This window comes from Protobothrops mucrosquamatus, unplaced genomic scaffold, assembly GCF_001527695.2.
Source record: "Protobothrops mucrosquamatus isolate PMUCROS unplaced genomic scaffold, P.Mucros_1.0 scaffold4965, whole genome shotgun sequence".
Classification (NCBI taxonomy): Eukaryota; Metazoa; Chordata; class Lepidosauria; order Squamata; family Viperidae; genus Protobothrops; species Protobothrops mucrosquamatus.
In genome coordinates, this window is record NW_015390848.1 from 11,040 (window position 1) to 12,356 (window position 1,317).

Genomic DNA, 1,317 nt, shown 5'->3' on the forward strand with positions numbered 1-1,317 from the left:
TTCCAACGTGGCCCTCTTTATGACTTGTGGACTTCAACTCCCAGAATTCCTCCGCCGCCGTGCCTGGCTGAGGAATTCTGGGAGTTGAAGTCCACAAGCAGGGGTCTTCCAACTTGGCCCTTTGATGACTGGTGGACTTCAACTCCCAGAATTCCTCAGCCAGCGTGCCTGGCTAGGGAATTCTGGGAGTTGAAGTCCGCAAGTCATCAAAGGGCCGAGTTTGAAGACCCCTGCCCTAGAAGAGACCCAGCCCAGCCGGATGGGAGCAGGACCCTTGCCCCCCCCCCTCCCCAGCTGGTATCTCCCCTGCCTTTCTGACCCGCCACGGTCTCCCTCTGCCAGGTGCTCCGCCAGTGCCGTCCAGCCGCCTCTGCCCCTGCCGTTGACGCCCAGCCATGGTGCTAATCTGGGGCAGTACAGCAAAGGCTACTATGCCCCCGGGTGAGTCCTGCGCCCGGCCTTTGGGGCCCACCCACCCTATTTTGCATGGGGGGGGAAGGAGGAGGAACAAAGGGCTGCCCTGGAAGATCAAGACCCCCCCCCCATAGTTTGCATCTGGGGAAAGGTGCAGGCAGACCACGCCCCCGAGCACTGATGGTGTTCCCTAGTTGGGTCATGAGACGTCTGCAAGGAAACGCCCAAGCTCAGAGAGCCCCAAGGACAGTGGTTCTCAACCTTTTTAATGCCGCGACCCCAACTGGTCGTAAGTCGAGGACTAAACCGGTCGTAAGTCGAGGACTAAACCGGTCGTAAGTCGAGGACTAAACCGGTCGTAAGTCGGGGACTACCCAACCGGTCGTAAGTCGAGGACTTTCCCTGCCCGGGAGCGCCGCGCATGCGTGGTTCCGCCCCCTGCGCCAGCCGAGCCGTAGCTGGCAAGCAGCAGAGACGGAGCAGGCCGACCAACAGCTGGCCCAGCCCAAGGGAGGTAAGGCGCCCGCCGGAAAAGGGGGAAAAAATGGCCAAGGACCTACAGTTCTCCTCCTCCTCCTCCTCCCTTCCAGCACCGATGATGTTCCCTAGTTGGGTCATGAAACGTCTGCAGGAAAACCACCCAGCTCAGAGAGCACCAGGGACCCCACAGTCGTCTTCCTCCTCCTCCTCCTCCTCCTCCTCCTCTTCCTTCCTTCCTTCCTTCCTTCCTTCCTTCCTTCCTATCCTTCTCCACATCCTCTCTGCAGACTCCCTTCCCTTCCAGCACTGATGGTGTTCGCTAGTTCGGTTGTGAAATGCCTGCAAGAAAACCACCAAGCTCAGAGAGCACCAAGGACCCCACAGTTCTCCTCCTCCTCACCCTCTCCTCCTCCTCCTCCTCCT

At 59.8% G+C, this 1,317-nt stretch overlaps 1 protein-coding gene across 1 annotated transcript in view; it reads left to right on the top strand.

The window, feature by feature from the left end:
- Positions 1-342: 342 nt before the first annotated feature.
- The window catches only part of KDM6B (lysine demethylase 6B), a gene marked incomplete at its 5' end in the record, with an annotated part of 32,778 nt that continues 31,803 nt past the window's right edge, over positions 343-1,317 (top strand). The window contains one exon of the mRNA XM_015828819.1: positions 343-441. Coding sequence (XP_015684305.1) covers positions 343-441 — 99 coding nt within the window. The remainder of the gene's footprint in view (positions 442-1,317) is intronic.